General features: G+C 48.7%; 1 protein-coding gene across 1 annotated transcript; it reads right to left on the bottom strand.

Moving 5' to 3' along the window:
• Nucleotides 1–254: 254 nt before the first annotated feature.
• On the bottom strand, nt 255–20,544 carry ATIC (5-aminoimidazole-4-carboxamide ribonucleotide formyltransferase/IMP cyclohydrolase). The gene is made up of 16 exons (XM_059475743.1): nt 20,451–20,544; nt 19,865–19,991; nt 18,657–18,733; nt 17,653–17,719; nt 15,277–15,365; nt 13,910–14,061; nt 13,622–13,778; nt 12,346–12,471; nt 12,146–12,253; nt 10,897–10,982; nt 9,635–9,724; nt 8,541–8,669; nt 7,206–7,298; nt 2,735–2,917; nt 1,213–1,368; nt 255–543 (listed from the first exon to the last, which is right to left on the bottom strand). Exons 1-16 carry the CDS (start codon nt 20,470–20,472, stop codon nt 424–426), a joined length of 1,782 nt encoding a protein of 593 aa, XP_059331726.1. The 5' UTR covers nt 20,473–20,544; the 3' UTR covers nt 255–423.
• Nucleotides 20,545–22,345: the final 1,801 nt, after the last annotated feature.

Raw genomic sequence — 22,345 nt, forward strand, 5'->3', positions numbered from 1 at the left:
CCCTCTCCTCCCAGGGAAGAGGACAATGGTTTAGAAGTACCTGCCAACCCAAAAAACCCCACCAACTCCACTTAGTTCAGGACAATGCTGATCTTTATCAGTTCCATGAGAAGCTGAGCAGAAGCCAGGCTTTCACACCATTCCACAGGCCCTCTACTGAATTTGTAGAGTGTGGACCATAAAACCTACCTCAAAACTAACCCTTTTTTCTGAGGACACAGAATTTGGGAGACAGAGACCACACAGCCAGCAGGTAGCTAACAACTGTACGTTTATTTGCAAAAGACACTGATTTTCTACACTGGAAGCCAAGTTGTACCTCTTCCTTCTCCCTGAACAAGGGGAAAGGCCCCTTCCCAGGCTGCAGGAGCCTCCCAGTACAGCAGTGCCACGTGGCTGCTGGTGAGGCCGTGCCCAGAGGGCTCAGTGGTGGAACAGACGGAGGTTGGTGTGGATGAGGGTGATCCCCAGCTCGTTGCAGGCCTCGATCACGACGTCGTCGGCAGCCGAGCCCGAGGGGGCAGCGATGAACTGCACTCCACTCTGCACACACAGGGGATGGAAACACAAAATCCCCCTCAGAATGAGCTAGCAGTCCCAGTTTTTTATCCACATCCTACTAAACAAAGGCTTCCAGTCCCAAAGATGCTCCTTAAGGGAGCAGGAAGTTCTCTGCTGCTCAGAGAGAACATAAAATGGTTCCTCTGGAAGCAACAGGCCTTGGCTTGATATTCCTGAATGGTTTAATAAACTTTAATCCTCTATTCATCCCAAATCAACAAAATGAGCAGTGACTGGATAATTACTGTCCATGTGAGAGCTGTAACCACCAGGAACATCCTTCCCAGGATCTGCTCTCCTAGTGCAGGCATTTTGCTCAGCAGTGCACACACAATGAAAAGGACAAGCTCGGGCTGCACAACCATTCCTCTGGAGCCACCCTCAGCCTCCTGGAGCCACCCCCAGCCTCCTGGTGCCAACCCCATTCCCCTGGAGCCACCTCCAGCCCCCTGGTGCCAACCCCATTCCCCTGGAGCCACCCCCATTCCCCTGGAGCCACCCCCAGCCTCCTGGTGCCAACCCCATTCCCCTGGAGCCACCCCCAGCCCCCTGGAGCCACCCCCAGCCTCCTGGTGCCAACCCCATTCCCCTGGAGCCAACCCCATTCCCCTGGAGCCACCCCCAGCCCCCTGGAGCCCACCCCAGCCTTACCCGCTTGGCTCTGTCGACGTTATCCCTAAAAGGGAAGAAGGCATCAGAGCTGAGGGACACAGCAGAGAGCTTGGCAATCCACTGCTTCTTCTCTGCTTCTGTCAGCTGCTTGGGCACATCTTCAAACAGGGCCTGCCACTTCACCAGGTCCTCATCCTGCAGGCACGAGAAACCAGCTCAGCCCCAGAGCACACAGCTCCCCCTGTTCCCTGCCAGGGGGATGAGTGATGGCCTCCCTCTAATCCCAGGATTTGTGCTCCATGATTCTGCTGCTGCTGGGAACTTCATACCACAGGGTTTAAACACATCACCACCATCAGTTATTTCTGCATCCTTTTAACTCCTTCTCTCTCTCACCACAGGACCTGACAGATTCTTCTTCTCCCTCCTGAATTTCCTCTGCCTGCAGTGTGCTGCTCCATAAATGCCAGCAGGCATCTGGTAGATAACTTAACAGCAGCTCAGTTCATGATTAACCTTCTAAAACAGCAACTGATCCAGTTCTTACCCCTTTAAACAAGCAACTGCTCACTAGGTGATTCACAAGGTCCCTAATCCAGCTCTTGGCTTTTGATACTTAAAAAGGACATACTATGTTGTTGTCTCACTATGGCCCGTAACGGGAAGGTCAGAATCTGGATTCTGAGAATCCAAAGTGCCACACAAACCAACAGCTCTGTGTGAGGAGGAGCCAGTGACAGGGCAGGGAGAACTGGAACATCAGCTGGAGCTTTAGCCCATCCTCACTGCTGGGAAGAGCCAGGAGGTGAAGCCAAGGTGCTCAGTGGGGCACCAGGGCTGTGGGTGCAATATGGGAGACGCAAATGAGGACACTTTGCCATGGGGCCAGTAAATGACCTTGGGGGATGGATCACTGTCCTGTGCCTGGGATGCAGTGAATGACCTTGGGGGATGGATCACCACCCTGTGCCCAGGATGCAGTAAATGACCCTGGGGGATGGATCACCACCCTGTGCCTGGGATGCAGTGAATGACCTTGGGGGATGGATCACCACCCTGTGCCTGGGATGCAGTAAATGACCTTGGGGGATGGATCACCACCCTGTGCCTGGGATGCAGTGAATGACCTTGGGGGATTGATCACCACCCTGTGCTGTAGGTGCAGTAAATGACTTTGGGGGATGGATCACTACTCTGTGCTGTAGGTGCAGTGAATGACCCTGGGAGATTGATCACCACCCTGTGCCCAGGATGCAGTGAATGACCTTGAGGGATGGATCACCACCCTGTGCTGTAGGTGCAGTGAATGACCTTGGGGGATTGATCACCATCCTGTGCCTGGGATGCAGTAAATCACCTTGGGGGATGGATCACCACCCTGTGCCCGGGATGCAGTAAATGACCTTGGGGGATGGATCACTACTCTGTGCTGTAGGTGCAGTGAATGACCCTGGGGGATGGATCACCATCCTGTGCCCAGGATACCCCAGCCCTGGAGTCACCCATTCCAACCCACAACGGGCACAAGGGGCCGGCGTGGCAGGAGCTGTGGTGCCCTCACCTCTCCGATGGTGTCGGTGACGTACTGGTCGATGGCGTTGGAGATCTCGGCCCTCTTGACGCCGGCCTTGAACCTCATGGCCAGCACGCGCGGGTGGTGCCGCAGCCACCAGTTGTTGGCCTTGTCCCCCGCCAGGCGCGTGCAGTGGATGCGGGACTGCTGCCCCGCGCCGATCCCGATCACCTGGAGCACAACGCCGGCGTCAGAGCTCCCCCAGTTCAGCTGCTCCTCACCCAGGCAGGGAAAGGGTAGGTGGGGAGCGGGGGAATGCCTGCGTTCCTGATCCTGTAAACTGGTTACAGGGCCAGCTGTCGGCACTGCTGACTTGTACAGCTCTTTGGAGCTGACAGTCACCCTCAAACACTGATGTGCTTTCACCCTTCTAAATAACACTGCCCCAGCATCAGAGTCAAAGCTTTAACCTCAGGAGAGGGACACAATCATGGTTTCTTTTCCAGCCTCTTCTGGTCAGTGTTAATGCCTGAGCCCAGGTCACACAAACACCATCATCTTTCTGCTTAGACACAAGCTTAACCACATCAGCTGAGAGGTGCAGTTTGTCTGGCAAGGCTGCTAAAGAAGTAAACCCACTGCTCACTCAGGAATGCTGGTCAGTGGCACTGTTACATCCATGGATTCTCTACCACACATCTCCTGTGCTGCCATGTGCCAGAATCCAGGCTTTCTGCTGCTAACCCTATTTAACAACACTTGTGCTTGATCTCTAACAGATAAGCAAAATCCACACAGTGGTTTTATCTCAAGGAAGCTGCTATGAAAATACAGCACTGGCTCAGCTCCTGCAGCCAGGCCCAGCCATCAGGGATGTCAGACTTGGGTTAGAAACTTCTGTCCATCCTGTGGGTCCTATGGAGAACTGCTGCCATTCCAGTCTGGAGATGTGACAGGAAACAAGTATCTCCCATCATTTCCTGCTCAGCCACAGCTGAGCTGCTCCCCAGAGACATGATGCTGAGGCTTGAGGTGTTGGCCAGTGCCTCAGAGTTCCCAGCTCAGCCAGGGACAGATGGTAAAGCCATAAGCTGCAGGCTGCCCTCAAAGGAATGACTCATTTGTCTTCCCATTCATCAAGACATGGTGACTTCACCTCTTACCAGAACCGTAAAACATTCTGCTGGATCCTGTTCCCCCAAGGAGCAAATGAAAGGCTTGGGCTGCTATCAGATATAGTCTGCTCAGCCATAACTGAAGTCACCAGTGTGTAATAAACCCACAGGGATATTGCTGGTACCACAAACACTGGACAGACACAAAGTTTCTTACAGTTTAGTGGCACCTTGCCCCTGACAAACACTGCTGATGTCCAGCCTCTGCTCTCAACCCACCCACTTCCACTTCCAAGGGAGCCTGGACCCAGAGGAGCTGGGGCCAAAATCCCATGGAACATCCCCAGGTTCTAATGCTTGGGATGTCCTGTGTCCTTTCCCAGCCAGAATGGTGTCTCAGTCTCCATCAGGTCCTTGTGAGCTGTGCCTGGCACTCCTGTGATGGAATGAGGTGGATGTGCAGCAATAACTCCTGCTACCTGTCAGAATCCCAGAACCTTTCTAAAAAAGCCTTTTCCTTTCCTCTGTGAGCCACTCAAAGTATTTCACTTTTTCTGTGACCTAAATTTTATCAAGAGATCAGTAACTACATTTTGGCTTGTATTCAACAACTCCAAAATGGCAGGAACTTTGTACTTCAGCTGATCAAAGTGATGCAGCCTGTGAATTCCTCACAAGCATCCCCACATCTGCAGAGCTTTATCTGTAACACTGGTTCAAGCCATTGTTTTGCCTTTTTTAAAAGCACAGGTTTTGATGGAACATTTCTGGGGAAGATTTTCTCAATCCAGCCTGGAATTTCTGGTCTAGAGAAGGGAAATCAGGAGGTTTTAGCTTTTCTGCTTGATAACACAACCTTGAGACTTGTACCTGCATCTCCCCTCACACTGGCCTGTACCAATTCCCTGCCCTTTTCACTTTATAAAATCCTTCTTCCTACACCTCATCGCTCCCTGCCCCACATGGTGCCCTTCCCCCACAAAAACACAGCCAAAACCTCAAAATCCTCCACTAAGGAGCCATTCCCCCCCTTTCCTACACAAAAATTAATTATGTTTCTTTCAGAGCCTAATCTCCTGGGGATCCAAAAGTGCTTAAGCAGAGCCCATGAAGTGTGAGCAGTGAAAGGAGACAGCAGCACAGGGTGAGTAGAAAAAAAAATAAATCTATCACTTAATAGAAAAAAGATTGGGTGAAAATTAAGAATTACTTGACTAGAAACACTTTGGTTCACAGGAGAGTCAAACACACTCCATAGCTGGAATGCTGTGCAATAGCACAGAGTGGATGAGATGGATAATGCCCAAAGGATTCTTGCAAAATGATCCAGACTGCTCTGGGTTTACTCAGATTTACCCAGGCTAATGAATGAAAACAAAAACCCTAAAGACACCTGGAAATATAAAAATCTAATAAAGGACTTGACCATTGGGAAGACAAAACAGGGAAGTCACTGGGAAAGCATAAGGTAAATTAACAGGTTTGTTTTATGCTAGTGTACAGAGAATAAAGGAAGAATAATTTTAAATTGCTAATTTAAAACATGATGGTGTCATTAAGTGTAAATCAACATGCTACAAGCTGAAAGGCAGCCAGAACAAGTGCAAGTGTTTATTGCAATTAGTGGCAGCTGGCTTCCTGCAAATGAAGTGACACTCAGCTCCAGGAACGCTTCCCACCCCACACTGCTGGAATGTACTAACACAGCCACCTTGCTGGAGGGGCTGATGTCTCACACACCAGAGCTTTCCAAGGTATCCCCATTTCTTAGGGATGCTGTGAGGCTGAAATACCAAAAAAAAAACAAACCATTGCATGATTGCTAGATCCTGGAAAACCAAAAACAATGAGACTGAAAGCAAGCTGGACTTCCCAGGTGTAGCCCAAACCAGATCAGATCCTGGAGGAGCAGATGAAGAGCAGCAATGTGGAAGGTGAAATGTGGGGATTTTCCACATGAAAATCTGCAAGCCCCCTGTGCAGCCCAGCCAGCTGAATCCCTGCCTGCCCAGGGATTCCCTGTCCCTGCTCCCCTCCATATGGCACATCCATTACCACACACCCTCTGCAAAGAGCTGCAGCACCAGACTTGCAAAAGCTCCAGGGAAATTGGAAATTGTTGCTGTGATGAGGGGAACGGAGCAAAGACAGGGACACCTTTGTTCTGGGGCTATGGGATCTAACACTGCTGAGTGCAGACAATCATTTGAAAGTGAAGAAAAAAGAAACCCAACATAAAGCAGAATAAAAGACAAATGCTGGATCCCCAGAGACATCTTGTGAGGAACCACAGAGCACAGGACCAGCACTGCAGCCTTTTCAGGCTGTACCAACAGCCTGACAAACACACATCAGTGCCAGTGCAGGAGAGCACTGCAGCTCAGTCTCTACCTGTGGGCTTCACTCTTTGATCCATTTTGCTGATATATAATGTACCAAAGCTCAAAAGCATTCTGTATATTTTTCTTCTGTACTAATCCAGGCCTACTGAAAACCTTCCATGGAGAGCAAAGAGCCAGCTAAACAGCACCATTACAAGAATGATCTGCTGGGTAACAATACAACTTTCAATACCTTTACACCAATTTTTAGATAAATTATTTAGGCTGAGCACCTGGTGATGACTAGGAAAGAACCGACTTTTTTTTTAAATTCAAGATTCAAACTGAAAGAAGGGAAGTTTAGGTTAGATATTAGAAAGAAATTCTTCCCTCTGAGGGTGGTGAGGCCCTGGCACAGGCTGCCCAGAGAAGCTGTGGCTGCCTCATCCCTGGAATTATTCCAGGTTAGGCTGGACAGGGCTTGGAGCACCCTGGGATAGTGGAAGGTGTCCCTGCCTGTGGCAAGGAGTGGAATGGGATGAGCTTTAAGGTCCTTTCTAGCCCAAAACCACTGTGTGACCATATGATTCATAATCTCAATTACACATTTGATAATGCCCCTATGAATTCCAACATCCATCATCAGCTTTTTAAAAAAATACAACCAGGGAAAACAGAAGATTTTTGTTATCCCAGAGGGATGAGAAGAAGAAAGCATACCCCATCTTCCTAAGGAAAAAGTGAAAACCAAGAAGCATTTGGGCAGTCAGAATCCAGCTGAGAAACCTACTGTCATTTCCTAAGGGCTCTACATAGACTACAACACTCTCTGAGAAAAATGATGTGAAAGAACAGAGTAGTTAGACAGAAATGACTCAAGGCCACAGTGCAGAAGCATGTAAGAGCTTTTCCAACCCCACCAACGAAAGAGCCAGCCCTGCCACGACCATGAAAAAACAGCAGCAAGGTTGTGAAGCAGCTGCTCTGCACAGGGCAGCTCCTCTGGCCCTGCCCAGCAGCTGCCCAGGTGCAGGAGGGTTTTCCTGTGGGCAGGGGGTGGGGCAGCCCTGCTGCAGCTCCTACCTGGCCATCCTTGGCGTAGCAGACCGAGTTGGACTGGGTGTACTTGACAGCGATGCTGGCCACGATCAGGTCCCGCACAGCGGCCTCGGGCAGCTGGAACAGAGCACCCCTGTCAGCACCCCCTGACAGCCCTGCTGCACCCACACACAGGGAAAACAAGGAGCTAGGAACACCCCGATGTGGTCAATTACCAGCTAGTTTTGTTTGGATTGAAATCCATAAATGATTGGTCTTCCAACTCTCAGGGTAAGACTCAATCTCAGTAGGTTCCATCACTGTCACTGACATATTTTATGAAAAATCTTTGCATTAAGATCTTTTCTCTTGAGAAGCTGAAAGCTTCAGCTTCTCCATGTTTTGCTGCTTTGGAATATGATTTAGAGAATTGTTTACCTATCATGTGAAATTGTTTTTACTTGATGACCAATGACAGCCACCTGTGTCAAGGCTGTGAGCAGTCACAAGATTTTATCATTCTATTCTTTCTATTCTTTTCAAGCCTTCTGATGAAGTTCTTTCTTCTATTTCTTTAATATAGTTTTAATATATCATTTTCTTTTAATATAATATATATCATAAAAAAAAAATCAGCCTTCTGAAACATGGAGTCAAGATTCCCATCTCTTCCCTTGTCCTGAGACACCACCACATATCACTGGCCTTCAGCCTGAGAACTCCTCTGCATTCACTGTCATCAGCTGTGCTCACAGGCAAAAACCAGGACCACAACAATTAGAGCAGCTCCCAAAAATCTGTATTATTTTTAAGTTTTCCATTCCTAATTTAGAAAAGCGATTTTTATTACCTCAATATCTGAACTCGCTTCTGAGCCCATGACTAATTGTGTGCTCATTAATGTCTGATCTCATTCTCATTAAAAAAACAGAGACAAAGAAATCACTGAGAACTTTCTGGTGATGTGGGCTCTAATTGCTGAGCAATAGCAGCCAGGCCAAAGTTTATACAACACCATGCACACAAAAGGGTGAGCTAAACAATGAGTCAGGAGCTGTGACGGATCCTTAGCACATGGCTGTCTCACCATAAAAAAATTGCACATGGTAGCTTCTTGTTTACAAAGAGCATTTACAAATATTGTGGTAGCCTGAGATAATGGGAAAGCTCCAGCTCCTCTTATTTATCCAAGGAATCAAAACAAAGGAAAGCTATCTTGATTTACTCAAGTATATGAGGTGCAGAAAGTCTGCTGCATTGTTTACTAAGAGCCAGTTAAACCTCACTACAACAATTTAGGAGCTCTTGTGGTAAATTCCCTGATGAAGGCACAGCAGCTCATTCACTGCATGTGTGTTTAAGCTCATTCATCCCCCTCACGTTTTTGTTCTTGGTGACAATGTTCTTGAACAGCGAGCGGTCGATGACGGCGTTGTTCCTCTTCTGCATCAGGTTCAGCCCGTAGAGGGTGCGCACCTCCAGGTCCTCGGGCTCGTAGTGGGGATCCATCTGAAAGCCACAGAGAGCCCAATGAACACTTCTACACCAAAACCTGCGCTCTCCCAGTCCTCACACAGAGGGGAAAACATGCACACACACACAGAGCCTTCCAGAGGAAGGCAGGAATATCTGGAGCTGCTTCCTACCTGCCTCAAGCTACAGCTCCCAGCCCTCTGTGGCATCCAAGGACAGTGAATTTGGAGCTGCTTCCTACATGCCTCAAGCCACAACTCCCAGCCCTCTGTGGCATCCAGAACAATGAATGGGATTTTTTCCAGAGCTGCACTCCTGGGGCACATCTCCACCCCAGCTGGAAGCACAATTATTAATTTATACTAGCCCAGGGATCAGGTTAACTGGAACTGTGATGCTGCACTCAGGTCCACCCGTGCATGGCCTTACTCAGAATTTTGGGGGCCCTAGCTGAGGTTTCAGACAGGAAACAACCCAGACTAAGGTGACCAGCTCTAAATAGGAGGGTGCACATGCTTTATGTGGTTTGCCTAATTCACTGAAATGCTTCAGACCAACTTTCCTTAGCTTTGCTCTGCATTCAGCCCTGAAGATACAGGCTTCACAATATGACCTCATCCTTGAGAAGTTAATTGAATTCCAGGAGGTAATCAGCTGCCAAGACTGTCTGCAATTCCATTCCTTCTTGCCTGAAGCTCCTGAGCCATCTCCTCCAGCTCCCCTGGCAGCTACACTACAATTGCAACCTCAGCTAAGCCTTGGATTTTCTTTTTGTGATGCTACAGTGAAGTTCTCTGCTCATTTGTCTCTCAGAGGCAGCAGAAATAGGCCCTGACAACAATCTGTGATCCATGAGTCATGTTCAACAAAACTGAATTTGGAATCCCAACAATGACTGCAGGAACCAGGAAGGGAACGTGACACTGACTTGAGCACAGCATGTAAAGGTCCAAAGTGTGTGTGTTTTCAGCTTCATCCCTGACTGGAGCAGGGGTACAAACCTGGAGCACACAGTAAGCACCATTCTTCTTTTTGGAAAGGATTTTGAGAGCTTCTTCCTCATAGCCAGGAGCCACCACACCATCAGACACCTGCAACACACAGAGATTTCAGCTTCCACAGGAGAAAAATGAAACATGGGCTAAGCTAAAGCTGCACCAGCCATTTCCTACACTGAACACACCTCTCTTGGGGTCTGTCTGTATCCTACAACAGTAAAAACACTGTTACAGTCTGTGTGTATCCTACAACAGTAAAAACACTGTTACAGTGTGGGCCTCAGTGCTGGAAACAAAAACCAGCAGAGCATTGTGAGCTCTTGGCAGAAGTTAGTAAAAAGCACCCTACATCCCTCTAATCAGAATGGAGCTAATAACTAATATCCTTCTCCTAATATCTTCCTCCAGGGGGAAACAGCTTGACCATGACATCCCCACTTCTCAGCCCTAATGGTAAACGTGGCTTAAAATCCAATCAATCCTTATTTCAACAGTGATACTCCTGGGGAGGCAAACACCCTGGAAAAAGAGCTGTTAAGAGCATGGAAACTGAGAGTTTACATTTATCAGTGCCATGAAGCCATACACAACTTCCACATTTGTGCCTTACAGTGTGGGTGAGAGTTTTTTTAATTTTCAGCAGCACTGTACCAAAAGTTACCCTCACAAACCAGCTGAATATGTTCTCTCATTTGTTTGGCATCACGAAATCACAGAATAGTTTGGTTTGGAAAAGGCCACCTCACTCCATCCTCCTGTTGTGGACAAGGACTAGAGCAGGCTGCTCCAAACCTAGAAGATTCTGTGATTCTAAGGAAAAAGCACAGCCTGGGAAGTGGCTGAGCCTACATTTAAGTGGCAGGTAGCAACCTATTTCCAAATTCCTGCCTCGGGCAAGGGGCTGGCCATCAGCATTCCAGCCCATCTTTTCTCCCCTGACAGCTGCTCAGCCAAATATTTGCGACAGCCTAAGCAGGGCTCCTTTCCAGAGGTTTGCAATCATCTCCTGGAAAGCAGCATTGCCAGCTCTGCTGTTTCACAGGCTCCAGCACACAGCCAGGTGATAATTGGTAGGGAAAAAAAATTTAATCAAAAGACTGGTGTAAATTCTGCATTCCAGATCAGAGGATGATGACAGAAATGGCCCAGTAAAAGTCCTCCTGGTAAAATGGGTCAATTTCCAACAAAAAGGCTGTCACAGAGCCATGGCTGCATCTGAAATGATTCTCCTGGATAGCCTGGAATGATGTGCTGCTGTCACTGACCTCTCTGGAGATGATCTTGGCAGTAGCCACGTCACAGACATCAGACAGAGCAATGAAGTCACCAAAGGAGGACATCCGATCAGCACCTGAAAAATCCTCATTTCACTCATCTGTCACACTTCAGCACCAGACAAAGAAAACTCTCCACTCCTACAGTCCAGTCAATTGCTGTGACAGCTAGGAATTTAATCCCACAGCAAAAATAACCAAAAAGAGGCCATAAAAACAACAAGGATGAAAAATCCTACCTCAAACACATGGACCTTTATATATCCCATAGTTCAGATATTCTTCCTTCTTCACTGCCTCTGTCAAAGCTCTAACTCTGTAATGACTACCTCCAGCTGAACCCTTGGTGGCAGGAGGACAAGGAGAGGCAAGGATCACACAGAAAGATTTTAGATGGGAGACAGTTGGAAAAAGAGGAAAGCTTTTAGATGGCTATGCTCCCACCTGGTTTTTCCTGCAAGAAAGCAGATCCAGAAATGTGGCAAATTTTTTCTTCTTCTGTTTTAAAATAAGTATTTTCTATTTAATGGCATAGCTAAGGTGACATCAATTCCTATCAGAAATGCTCCACTACTCAGCAAGGTTAATTCTTCTGTCCCTGCCATTCTAGGGGTTTATTTTTCTGGCAATCATGCAATGGTTTTGTGAAAGCAACATTCAAAGGTGGTCTGTGAAAAATGAACCCAAGCCAATGTGCTCCTTATCAAGTCTGCCTTGTTTTTTGTAATCTCTGCAGATTTTCTAGGAATGCCATGGAAAATGAGAGATGTAGCAAAGTATCTCAGCTAAGCAGAGGAAGGTGGTTTTGTTTACTTTTTTTGGTGAGCTCTGCAGTACAAAAGCATTTTTAAAAACCCCATCAAATAGCAGACAGAAACATCTCTACTCAAGTTAAACATTCCTGAGCAGCCCAATGCTGAGTGTGCTACCAGCAGTGCTGTTTATCCAGGTCCTTTAGTCAAAGCCTCATATATATACATATATATATATGTGTGTGCGTGTGTGTGTGTGTACAAATTTAAATGGTCTTCTATATTCATCGAGGAACAGAATCCAAAGTGGTTTTATCTCTTTGAAACCGTATACAAGGGCTGCTCTCTTGGAAAGCAACTTCTGATAGGCAGTCAGGAAGACCCTTCTGGAGAAACCCCCTCTGGAGGAGGAGTGTGGTGCCCAGGGAGGAGCAGGGCAAGAGCCGAGGATGCTGCTCAGGTTTGCTGCGGTTCTTTGGAGCCCTCACCTCTGCTGCGGGCGTAGGCAGAGGCCAGGGGCGTCAGGCTCTTGTGCAAGTCGTGCACCATGCACACGTGGGCCTCCTCCTCGCTGAGCGGAACTCCAACAGCAGCACCTAGTGGGAAACACGAGCCAGGGCACTCGGGCTGCCGAGCCTGCCCCAGGGCCTGCCCACACGCCGGGGGCGGGGAGCAGAGCCCAGCCTACCTGCGGGGCTGACGTGCTTGAAGGAGGCTGCGGCCGGGATGCCCAGCGCCTGCTTGAGCTCCTTCACCAGCTGCCAGGCGTTGAGGGCATCGCAGAGGTTGATGAAGCCCGGGGAGCCATTCACCACTGCAAACACAGCACATGGACGTGTTAGAGCAGGCAAAGCCTCTCCCCAGAGCCTGGAGAGCCAGCACAAAGGGTTTCCCCAGAGAGCACTCAAATCACTGCAAACTGTTCTTGTTCAATGACCCTGGCTCCTCAGCAGCTGGTGGAGTGCCCAGAAATCCACACCAAGAGTAAAGGCCGTTTAAAAGGCAGCTCTCAAAACGTTTTGCTCTGGTCCTGAGAAAAGAACTGCTTGTACTGACATGGCAGCACTGTGAGCATTTCAGAAGACTGGAGGACAAAAGATCATTTCAACAATAATCCAGATTCAGGAGGAGTGAGCATAGCACTGCTCTGTTGACATTCTGGGAGGCAGACTTGCAAGCAAATCAACCTCCAGTGCAGGAATGGAAAAGCTTCCTAAGAGGTCCCAGAGCTGAAATGGGGAAAATGCTGCAACACAAAGCTTCACTGCTTATTCAGCAGGACAATCCTGCACACATTGAAAGGAGTCTCAAGAACAAGAGTAGCCAGACTTTCCCTCACTACAACAATGCTCTGGCAAGTGGCACACCCTTGTAAAATGGCACAGAGACACACCAGAACCATCCCAAATTTTCAAGTGGAACTAGTATTCTACAAACCCAAGGTAATAACCCCCCCTGCTCAAATCCACCAAAGAAAGAAAGACCAAAAGAAGAACAAAACCAGTTCAAACCTAGGGAAAAACAGCTTGGTTTCTTGGTTTCTAGGCAGAGTAAATAGTGACACAAAAAAATAGGGAAGATACTAAACAAAGAAAATTGCAAGCAGAAAAGCATCTTAAAAGGATAACAAGGTTTTCCTTTGCAAAATCGGGATCTAATGTCATATAGAAAGTACACTACATAAATCTGTTCACAGCATCTTGGACACACAATCCTACAGGAGCAGAGAACAAGGAGCTCCAATTGGTCTTGTGGGGCTCAACAAAGCAGCTTTCCTGTCCCATACAGCTCAACTTTGAACTGCAAAGTTAGTGCCCCTCAGTAATAAAGCAGCTGTGAAGACACTGCTGGCCATCCCCCGCACTAAGGTACAAGATGGTGTTCCAGTTTCCAAGGCCTGTCCAAGCACCTCCATTCCCAGCTCTCCCAGAGCCCCCTCCAGGCCAGCAGAGCTGAGGGCTCACCTGTCAGGGGCAGTTTGGGGCTCGTGGTGTAGAGCTGAGCAGGACTCTGGTGAGGATTCATGCCGTACCTCAGGGGCAGCTGCGACACCCCCTTGCTGTACTCCTTCCTGAAGTAGTCAGAGATGGCTGCATCGTACTGAGCAGTGTGGGTGAAGGCCTGGGGACACAACAGGGGACATTTGTCTACTCAGAAACATCACCTCACAGAGGATTTGGTGTTTAAAGGGGTACAGAACCTCTTTCTACACAAGTTTAGCCTGGTTCTTCACGCAGGAAAGCGTGACCTACCTTGAGTGCCAGCAGGCGCCGTGTTTCCATGGCAGTGTCCCTGTCCCTGGAGGCTGCCATCTCTTTAGCCACTGCAGCATAGTCTGCAGGGTCACACAGCACTGTCACACGGGCGTGGTTCTTGGCAGCTGCCCGCAGCAGGGCCACTCCCCCTGCAAGAGAGGGGCACGGCATGGAGCACTTCCCTCCTGGACACAGCACCGGCAGCAGGTGAGGCCAGGCAGGGACAGGAAGGGACTGCACCATGGCTCCTTTGTGCCAGATGTGTCCCTCCCTTCAGCACAGAGAGGGGAGAGAGTGCTCTTCAAAATGCTCAAAGCTGGTGGGTTTGACTCAATACTGACTGGGCTTGGCAGACACCAGAACAGAATGTGGGCTGTGATGAGCAACTGGGGCAAGAAAAAGAAGATGGCTGTCCCCACACATGGCCTAACCATCATCCTCTGCACACAGAAAGATTTGCTTCCACGCTGCCACACAACAGAGGTTCCCAAATGTCTCTGCAAATAATAATGAATCTTGCCCAGGTCCTCTGCGGGAGATAAAACACCATGCTTCTCCCTTTGGTCTGACTGCACTGCTATTGCAACTCTTTAAATCATACAAGATACCAGGCTGCTGCAAAGGAAAAGCAGAGGCTGGCATTGCTTCATGCAGAGCAAGTATTACTCCATAAAACATTTAATAGAGAGCTCTGCTGGGCATCATTTGGACTAAAGTACTGCAAGAAAATCCAATCCCCATCCCAGCACAAGGCACAGAACTGTGCCTGTGCTGTTCACAGGCTGCCAAGCAGAGATGCTGCAGTGAAGGCACAGCAAGCCTTTGGGGTTAATAACCAGCAGCAGGAGAAAACATGCTGATGTCCAAAGCAGGGGTCCATGCTTCCCAGCTCAGGTCCTGAGCACTCTCCCACATGTTCAGACCAACCCCTTCCCTTCTAATGCCTTCCTGCAGTGAAGTTCTCACTCATCCTCAGAGCACTTCCAGTGGCTCAGCTCTGCTCTCCAAAGCTCGTTTTTTTAAATTTCTATTACATTGTCAAGCTGTAAAAGAGGTTTAGTCTGTTCTTTGTGTTTCAGCAGGAAGCATGGACCACCTGGCCTTTCCTAGCACAGCCCTCAGGCTCCTTTTTTAGGGCAGTGCATGCCTTGCCAGCCTGTTATGGACACTTTAATTGCTTAAAAGCAACGAGGCTTACCCAGCTATGCCTTCAGCCTGCTCCTTGCAGCTCCTGAGCAGACTTCCTTTACAGGTGTGCAAAGAACACCAAACAAAAAAAGAACAGCTGAGACCACTCAGAGTTCAGAAGCAAAGAGTCTGTCTGGAAAGCAGATTTTCCCTTCTTTACTTTCCCTTCAACTTACCAATATCAATCTTTTCCACTGCATCCTGGACAGTCACACCAGGAGAAGACACGGTCTTCACAAAGGGGTACAGGTTGCACACTACAACTCTGAGAATTGAGGAAAACTGGGTTACTCAGCAAGAAATCAAAGTGCCAAACTGGGCTTGGCAAGCACAAGATATCACCAGTAATTTCATGGTCTTGTCTCTCAGATAAAATCCTGTGGCCAAGAGTGGTGCTCAGCCCAAGGGCAAGTGATGGTACAGTGCATTAAAACATTCAGCTGAATTCTGTGTATCAAACAGTGTCAGAGCCACAGTTTGCAGCAACCAGATTGAAGGAAAAGCTTCTTTAAATACATATGCCTGAATATAAATGTTTAGTGATTTTGGTGCCCAACCCGAGCCATTCCAAAGGACTTCAAAATGGGCTCTCAGCAATACTGAAAGTGGGCATCCACCAATTCTCCAAAGACTGTAAGCACCCAAGAAAGATCCATTGCAAACAAAGTACAATCTAATTTTCCACAACTTTTCCAAGAGCAGAAAATGACCTACGTGTCACCTTGTGGACTTTTAAAATACCAACAATATATGAAACCTGAGTGTGCAGCCCAAATGCCATAAAGCTTCTGTAGCACATGAAAGTGGAGGAGAAAATCGACTTTTCCCTCTCAAGCTAAGACTGGACCTTATTGGAATTAGTTTTTCCATCTGATCTAGAAGCAGGTCTGTATTCCAGCAAGCATGATGGAATAATAACTTGCCTGTCCTATCCTACCAGAGCCACAGGAACTGCAGTGAGAGGAGGGATTTGTTCTGACCTTCACAAGCAGGGTTTTTAATCCAAGAGAATTAATTTACTCTCTTGATCTGTGCACATGAAGGTACAGAACTCCAAGGCGTGCTCAGCATGGCACAGAACTGCTGTGATGAGTACCCTTGTGTCCAACTCACAACATTCCTTTGTTCCCATTCCCTGTGAACTCCAGCAGAAGGGATGAGAAGCTTCCAGTATGGATTTCAGAAACCCCCCCATGTCTCTAAATTTCCTACAATGTCTTTTATTGTCTCTTGTGTTTCTGATGCCCCCTTCCCCCCGATCCATTCGTGCTCCTGACCTGTTGCAAACCATCAGGAACCTGTTGGCTTTAACACTGCTAAGGCTTTTATTTGTGCAAATCAATATCAGGCTTTCCTTCACTGACTTGGATATGCAAATTTTATGCAACTATGCAAAGGCAGTCCTGCTGAGGATCAGCTACTTCTGCTTTTTGCAAGAGAACCTGAATCCAAATTACCAGTCTGGATGCAAGTGCACCATAAGTCACTGATGTAAGGGCACGTTATTCCCCCTGCAATTCAGCAGAGCCTGATTTAATATGCAGCAGGCTCTGAAGAGCCACCACTGCTGAGCCATCTAAGAGGATTCCTGTGGTTTTAAATTTCAGGTTTTCCAATTCAGCCCAGAAATCCATCCATCAGTTTCTAACAGTAATTTTAAAAACTCCAGATGCATTCTGGCCCACAGTTGTACTGTACCTCCCACCCTGGCTACACCTGCAATTTGCTATGTCCAGCTCAGCCATTTGCTTCTGAACCAGGAGCTACTCCCTGATGTACAACTGGTTATTCACAAGCAGTAGCTGGATGTTAACACCAGTTAGTTACACACAGCCCCCAGCTGCTCTGTGTGACTGAACTAAGTAAACACATTCTAACAAAAACTGAAAAAAGCACCCTAAACTTTGCTACATTAGTGCAAAGTAGCAAACTCTGTTACTTCAGCTTCTGGATGCAGCTCACTTGCTCCCAAGGTGGCTCTCAAAGTTGAAGTTTTCTGTCTCTTATCTGTGTGTTTTCTGTCTGAACAAACACAGTGTTCCTGACCCATTTTCCGTGTCTATTCTTTATTTATGTGTTGAAACTCAGTAAACATTATGCAAATATCAAAGGGTATATTTACTAAGCAAGCATTTCAAAATCAGGAATTGCCATCTGATCAGACACGTGGAACCAACCTGAGGGAAGATGAGGCAGCTTCAAAAGCACTGAAATCAACTCTGCAGCACGTGTAACGTGGCCCTACACTGACTGAGTGTAACGTGTCAGATTTCCCAGGGAACCAGCAGGAATTCAGACCTCTGAGTTCCCTGTGGAGATCACAATATAACTTTCTTGTTTCAGCTTTCTCTTACTACAAGTGGAGAAGATGATCCTGTAGAAAATTATGTTTTTAAATACAAAGCATGTCATGCCAGGGCAAAGAAAGGAGACTGCTGATCTGCTGGTGTGCAGAGGTCACAATTCCTACTGCTCCCCTTCCCTGGTGTTGACTGGACTCTGCTGCTGGTTTTTGATTACTGATGGATTGCATCACATCCCCCCACATTTACCTTACAAGGCTGAAATCCTGTTTCTTCATATCAGCATTATCCTCTGGAATATTGCGAGCCAAGATGCCTAGTTAAAGAAAACAGTGCATCTTCATTAAAAAAAGAACTAAATAATAACCACCAGGTTTTTAATGCAACATCTCCCTTCACACTGTGCTTTTTTCCTCAGCCTTTCTAGCTTAACTTTTTCATTTTAGTTCAGACAGCACCCTCAGCCCTGCTCCTTTATTCCACTTTACAGTCTTTGGCTGTTTAAATTCCATGCTAACAGGTGGAATGCTAAATCCTAAAGTACTCCAAATACTGAGCAGCAACCTCAACAACTTTCTAAGCACTCAGTTGCTACCCTTCAAACACTGAAACCATCATCAGGGACTTCAGGGGAGAGGAAAAGGGCACCTGCCCTGTGAGACAAGGGAAGCAAGAGAGGACGGGCAGTGCAGGTGGCTGGTGGGGTCTAGAACTCAGAGAAACATGAGGGTGACAGGCTGGCACAGTGTGAGGAGCAGCACAGTCCTGTGTTCAGGAGATTGTCTCCAGCCCTCATGGGCTGGAGGTTCCACTTGAGGTACCCCAAGCACAGCAACAGGAGAGGGAAGAGCAGATGGATTAATGTGCAGGCAGAGCAGATATCAGAGATCCTCCCTCTGAGAACATCAGAGCATGCAGGAATCACCCCCAAAGCCTACACTGCTGTATTCCTTGTGCTGCACACCAGACCCACCCACAGTTAAACTCTGTGCAGCTGACTCTGCAGAGGCATTCACAGAGAAGCTCTGTTACTTATAGCCCCAGGGAGAGAGCTCTGCTAACTGCAGACATGCCAGCAATTGCAACAAGGAGCCAATTCAGCCACCCTGCACTTCACCCCGTGGCTTTTCACCTCTCCTTCTGCTCCTGGTACTTGGTTCTTCCACACAACCCTTAGAAAAGGCATCTGTCACCTCCTCTTCCCACCCTTCCTGCCCTCTTTTAGAGTGAAAGATGCATTAGCAGAAACTTACCAGCATGGACTGCAGGATGAAGGGTTTTCACACGCCCACCCAGCATCTCAGGGAAGCCTGTCAGGTCTGAGACATCCCTGCCCAAGAGGAAAACAGCACATGTGCCATTCTGACTTTATCTAGAGGCTGAATGACCCAAACCAAAGAAAACGTATGGATTTCACTACAAAACCCCCCTATGGTAAAGGGGCAACAACTGCTTTTCCCATGGATGGAAATGGAGTTCATGGGTCACACCCAACTAAGCAGTACAGCTTGAACACACTGTAATCACCAAGATAAGCAAACCCCAAATCAGAATGGTTTACATAGAAAATGGAAGGCCATGTGGAGGTGCTCTTCCTCCCAGCTTAGTTTCACCACTCCTTGTGACTATTTAGGGTGGTAATAACAATAATGAGGGAAGCATCATTTGCTTCAGGCTTCACTGACAGCACAGCCAAAGAAATAAGTTGGAGACACAACCAAGGGCTGGGTAGCAGTGAGCTCTGGAGGTGATGTAGATTTGTGCTGATGTGTCCCAGGGGCCAACCACTGTGCTCACAGGGAGCAAAAACAGAGTCACAGCCACCTGCCCTACCAAATAATTGACTTTTTTTCATCACTGCACTAAAACCCATTTTTATTTGGCCAGAGCTGTTTTGGGTTTTTTTGTAATAACAGCATGGAAGAAACCAGAACAAATTTCCCCAGAATCATGGGCTAAACCAGCCAGTGACTGTACATGACCTTTTTCCAACAGTGGATGTGCAACTTAGAGCCTTTAGGCTCTGTCTGCATTAAATGAATTGCGCTGGGAAAATTATTTGTGACCAGTGAACTCCAGTGAGCTTCAACATGTTCTTAACACATCAGTGCTGTCCCAGGAGCAAGCAAAGATCAGCTTCACCTGGCTGTGAGGAGCAGCACTCAGGGCAGATTATGAAAATCAAGGTAACTGATTGTCCCATGGAAATAAAGTTGGTTCAAGGCAGACAAGGAATGCCAACAAAAACCTCCTCATAGTAATCCACCTCAGCCAACAGATATGTAGACAAAAAGGTTCTGAAGTTTGCTTTGGGGGAGGGTTTTCTTTTTTTGTCGTTGTTTTTGAAGGGAAGACTCCTTTCAGACCAGTTTTCACTCATTTTTGTTCACAGAGAAAACAATTTAAGCAGCCTCAGGGCCCAGAAGAGCATTTTTGGCGATGTACAGGGGTGTGTGTGTACCTGACCGGCAAGCCAGCATCCCTGAGGGACTTGGCCGTTCCTCCGGAGGCAATCAAACCCAGGCCGAGCGCGTTCAGGCTCTTCGCAAACTCCACCAGGTTGGTCTTGTCAGAGACGCTGAGTAAAGCTGGCAGACGGGAAGAGCACGAGTGGTTGAGTTTTAACGGAGAAAACAGCAGGATTAAGCGAGTAAATTCGGCGTAGTTCAGGAGCTGCGTAGTTTAGGAGTTTACGCGGGGCCAGGTGCCTGGGGAGGGGACGGGGAGCAGCACTAGAGCCTCGCGGTTCCCCTCAGGGGAAGAAGCCGCCCCTCAGGGAGGCCACGGCCGCAGGGCGCGGGCCCGATCGCCTCAGCGCCTTCCCGCGGCAATCGGTGCACCGGGAAGAAGGGACACCCGGCCCGGGGGACACGATCAGTGCCCGCCCGCCCTCGGCACCCTGCGCGGGAACCAGCGCTGAGGCGCCTTCCGGGGCCGCGCTGCCGAGCCCAGCCGAGCCGAGCCAAGCCGGCGGCCATTGCGGCGGCAGGGCACCCCCCACACCCCTCAGGGCTACCCTCCCGCCGCCATAGCCCGCCCTGCGTTACCGAGCTGCTGCCGCGCGGCCATGGCGCCGTCGGTGGGTGCAGGAGGGCGCGGAGGAAGGGAAAGGAAAGGACGAGCAGCGGCGGCCCGGCGGGATTTGGGCGCACGGGGGCGGGAGGCGGAGGGGGCGGCCCGGGCGGGGCGGGGAATGGAGGGAGGCGGCGGTGGCGGGCATGTGTGTTTTGGGACACACGCGTGGCCTCGGGGTGAGGTGCCATGGAGGGTGAGGATGTTCCGTGGGCCATGTGTGGGCGAGCGGGTGTTCCCGCTGCACATGTGCTCAGGGCGTGTGTGTGCACGGCATCAGACACACAGACATACGCACACACACTCGTCTATCTGTGTGCTTTGCCATGGATGTACCGCACCCACACAGAGGTACTTGTATGTGCACACACACACACACATACAGAATGTTCCCTGCTGGGACACCCAGCTTGGTGCACAGGTGAAAAGTGGGGGGCAGGTGAGGCAATAACCTGCCCCTTCACAGTGGAAGGTGGTGCAATAAGGATCATTCATTTTTCCAGGAGCACTGACAGGAGTTTCATCTCTGGAAAGTCCTCCCGCAGAGCTTCCACACGGGCAGAGGCAAAACCCTCGTTTGCCAAGTCTGAGGTAAAAAAATAATTTGCAAATAGCAAAGTGATGCTTTTCTTTATTTATTTTCTATTTGTCTCCCTAAGGGGAGCTTTTCCCCCCAAATTTCCAGATACTCCTTGCAGAAGAGCTTTGTTTGTTTTCCCTGTGGGTCACAGGTGATGCTGACTGAACTTGTTGACTTTAAGTGGTTAAAATCTCTGTTTTGCCCCTGTACACCCAGCAGGGTTTAGCTGCAGCACTGGGACAGCAGTGCTCTGTACATAGAGAGCTCTGCAGTTCATTTGCAGCACAAGCCCTGGCCCCACCTGGTAATATTGAATGGGGAATTCTGTCAGCACGGGCAGGCCCCCGAGGCATCCCTGCCTACTTCTGTCACATTGTCATCGGCCACACAGGGGTTCACTGCACACCTGCAGCTCCCAGAGCACTCAAGCTGCATTAAGCTCTCCACTGGCATTACAAAAGAAGGAATAAACGGGAATTTTTAGCTCTTGCAGGCAAAAAGGTGGGAAGTACAAAGTGCAGCTGGAAGGCCCAGGCACTTGGCTGTTGTGATTTGTGAGTCTCTGGGCTTGGGCAGTATTGTCTGTGTGAGGAAGAGTCAAGCCAGAAATACCAAATATACTGAATAAACCCAGTGTGTGTGTTACTCTCAGTAGCAGCTAGTGACAAGCAGCAATAAATTACTGCTCAGAGGGTGGCTGGGGCCAAATGAAAATATACTGTTAAGTAAAATACACTGTTAAGAGCACTATCATTATGAAAATACACACCTTGGAGAGAATAAAAGTAGTGCACTGAGTACAGCTGAGGCAGGCTTTGGTGATGATGAATGTGTGAGCAAATGAACAATTTGACAGAGCCCTGCATTTTTATCCAACATTGGAGAGCGACTGTGAATTCCAGCAGGGTGCCTGGTGGCCCTGTCAGCCTGTGCACGAGGATAGGGACACTGCTGCCTTCAGACAAACAGTGGGAGGGACATTGTCAGGGTCAATAATGGTGTTGGCTCCGTTGCCTGTCCAGCAGTTCATTGTCCCTTGGCACCTGAGGTGAGGCTTCTGTTTGTGCAGGAGTGGCAGGGGGTGGTTTGGGCTTAATCCCTGTCCCAGCACAGGAAGGACATGGAGCTGTTGGAGCCAGTTCAGAGCAGGTCACCAACATGATTGAGGGATGGAGCACCTCTGCTGTGAGGAAAGGCTGGGAGAATTGGGATTGTTCATCCTGGAGAAGGATTTGGGATGACCTAATTTTGGCCTTCCAGTGCTGAGGAGCTGGAAAGGTGGAGACTCTA

This window comes from Ammospiza nelsoni, chromosome 7, assembly GCF_027579445.1.
Source record: "Ammospiza nelsoni isolate bAmmNel1 chromosome 7, bAmmNel1.pri, whole genome shotgun sequence".
Taxonomy (NCBI): domain Eukaryota; kingdom Metazoa; phylum Chordata; class Aves; order Passeriformes; family Passerellidae; genus Ammospiza; species Ammospiza nelsoni.